The sequence below is a fragment of the Cajanus cajan genome, chromosome 8 (assembly GCF_000230855.2).
Source record: "Cajanus cajan strain Asha chromosome 8, NIPB_CcT2T_4, whole genome shotgun sequence".
Classification (NCBI taxonomy): Eukaryota; Viridiplantae; Streptophyta; class Magnoliopsida; order Fabales; family Fabaceae; genus Cajanus; species Cajanus cajan.
Window position 1 is genome coordinate 51,643,341 of NC_138524.1, and position 2,786 is coordinate 51,646,126.

General features: G+C 52.5%; 1 protein-coding gene across 1 annotated transcript; it reads right to left on the bottom strand.

Annotated features, from left to right (window-relative positions):
• Positions 1-551: 551 nt before the first annotated feature.
• Positions 552-2,277, bottom strand: LOC145950518 (uncharacterized). The gene is made up of 2 exons (XM_083061610.1): positions 1,473-2,277; positions 552-808 (listed from the first exon to the last, which is right to left on the bottom strand). The coding sequence occupies exons 1-2, from the start codon at positions 2,275-2,277 to the stop codon at positions 552-554; spliced, it is 1,062 nt and encodes a 353-aa protein (XP_082917736.1).
• Between the last annotated feature and the right edge of the window lie 509 nt (positions 2,278-2,786).

Below are 2,786 nucleotides of genomic sequence, written 5' to 3' on the forward strand. Positions count from 1 at the left end.
TTAGTACGCGTTGTGCGTAGTGCTCAGCCCGGGGCACGAGTGTTTTTTCGTTGTCGACCGAGCATTGGTCGGTGTCGTCGCCGTTGACATCGTGCTCGGCCCAGGCACATCCTTAGCCGAGGAGGGTACTTGGGAGGGAAACTTGGGGTACGAGTGCACGTTTCAAACTTGACCGAGGATTGCTCGGGTTTTAGTACGCGTTGTGCGTAGTGCTCGGCCCGGGGCACGAGTGTTTTTTCATCGTCGACCGAGCGTTGGTCGGCGTCACTGCTTCCGTGCGTAGTGCTCGACCTGGGCATACAATAAAATTGCAAACGATATAATGAGATTTTGGAACTTTTATTAATGAAGTGCCTCGTCAAAAACCTTGCCGACCCAAAACCCTCCTTAGGGAAAAAAGAGTCGGCTAAGGAAGAGAGTGCACTGTTACATCAGCTGTAATACATTTTCAAATGAGAAGAATTCCAAGTTCTCAGAATTGGTTCTCCCAATAGGTGCTCCAGCTTGTACGCTCTGTTGTTCAGGTTGTGTCGGATTCGGAAGGGACCGTCCTAGTTTGGGGCGAGTTTCCCATGTCTCGGATCTTTCCTTGCCTCGCCTGTGGCTCTCCAAATGAGATCGCCTTCGCGGAATTCTCTAGGTTTTACCCTGCTGTCAAATCTTCTTTTGTAACGCTGTTTGGTGGCCTCGGCCACCACTTGTGCTTGGTCTCGAATTTCTTCCACGCTATCCAGGTTTGCCCGGAGCTTGGCTTCGTTGTTCGACTCGTCGTAGTGGGCTCGGCGGAACGAAGGTTCTCCGATTTCCACTGGGATCATTGCATCGGATCCATAGACTAGGCGAAAAAGAGTTTCTTGCGTAGTCGACTAGGGGGGTGCATCGGTAGGCCCATAGCACTTCGGGTAACTGCTCGGCCCATGCCCTTTTTGCTTCTCCAAGGCGTTTCTTCAACTCTACCAAGATGACTTTATTGGCCGACTCGGCCTGACCATTCGTCTGCGGGTGTTCGACCGACGTGACCTTATGTTGTACGCCCAAGCCGTTCAGGAATTCATTTAGTTTTCGGTCGGTAAATTGAAGGCCTTTGTCGGTCACCAGAGTGTGCGGGACACCGAATCGGGTAATGATGTTCCTCCATATAAATTTATGGACTTGGTGAGCCGAAATGCATGCCAAGGGCTTGGCTTCGATCCATTTGGTGAATAGGTCGACGGCGACAATGAGGAACTTGCATTGTCCCTTGGCAAGTGGGAATGGTCCGAGTATGTCGGCCCCCCGCGTGGCGAACGGCCAGGCTGGGGGAATGCAATGTAGTTGCTCGGCCGGTTGACGAATCAAGTTGCCATGTCTCTGGCATGGCTGGCATCTCTTTACGAACGCTGCACAGTCGGTGTTCATGGTCGGCCAATAGTACCCGGCTCGTAGAAGTTTAGAGACGGTCGTCCTTGCCCCCGAATGCAGTCCGCATATACCCTCATGTACTTCTCTCGTCACATAGTCAGCCTCGGCGAGATTTAGGCACTTGAGTAGTGGGGTAGAGAAACCGCGTTTGTACAGCTGGCCGGCGATGACAACGTATCTACTGGCTTGGGTTCTTAATCGCTTGGCCTCGGTCGGTTCGGTGGGTGCGATTCCGCTGGTGAGGTATGCCTTCAGTTCATCCCGCCAATCAGGGGGATTGTCACGATCGGCTAGCTCAGCGTCCACATTTGCTACCATCTCGGCTTCAATGCTGGGGTGGTCGATCTCTTGTTGAATGATCGTTCTCAAGTGGCCCGGCTTCTTGGTTGCGGCCAACCTAGCCAACTGGTCGGCCCGGGTATTGTCTTCGCGGGGGATGTGTTCGACCAACACCTCCTGGAAATTTGCCTTCAATTTTTGATAGGCATGATAGTATCTCATCATGTTGTGGTCTTTTACTTGGAAATTTCCGCCCACCTGCTCGGCCACTACTTTGGAATCGGTGCGGCACTTGATTCTTGATGCACCCATGTCCTCGGCCAGCCTCAATCCGGCCAATAGAGCTTCGTACTCGGCTTGGTTATTTGAAGCTTTGAACCGGAAGCGCAAAGATTGCTCTAAGGTTATCCCTCTCGGTCCTTCTAAGATTACCCCTGCCCCGCTCCCTTGGTTGTTTGAGGATCCGTCTACATGGAGGGTCCACCACTGTTGTTCAAATTGGCCGTGAGGGTGAAGTTCGTTTATGAAGTCGGCCAAGCATTGGGCCTTGATCGGTCCCCTCGGCTTAAAGGTAATGTCAAATTGCGAGAGTTCCATTGACCAGGCCATCATCCTTCCGGCGAGTTCGGGTTTGCTTAGTACCTTAGCGATTGGGCAGTCGGTATGCACGATAACTCGGTGGCTTTGGAAGTAATGACGTAGGCGGGAGGCATGTACTAAACTGAGTGCCACCTTTTCTATCAACTGGTATCGGGTTTCAGAATCCTGCAGTTGTCAGCTGATAAAATATATAGGAGCTTGGGTGCCTTCTTTTTCTTGCACCAGAACCGAGCTGATCGCCTCCTCGGACATGGCCAAGTACACAAGTAGCGGGCTTAGAGGATCAGGCTTGGTGAGGGTCGGCGGGGTCGCTAGGGTTGTCTTCAATGTTGCGAAGGTGGCTTCGCATTGTTCATCCCATGAAAAGGCCGAAGCCTTTCGCAAGAGCTTTGTCATCGGACTAATCTTGTCGCCTAGCCGTGGGAGGAACCGGGATAAGGCGACCAATCTTCCCGAGAGGCGCTGCAGTTCCTTGAGGTTGCTCGGGCTTCGCATGTCTAACATGG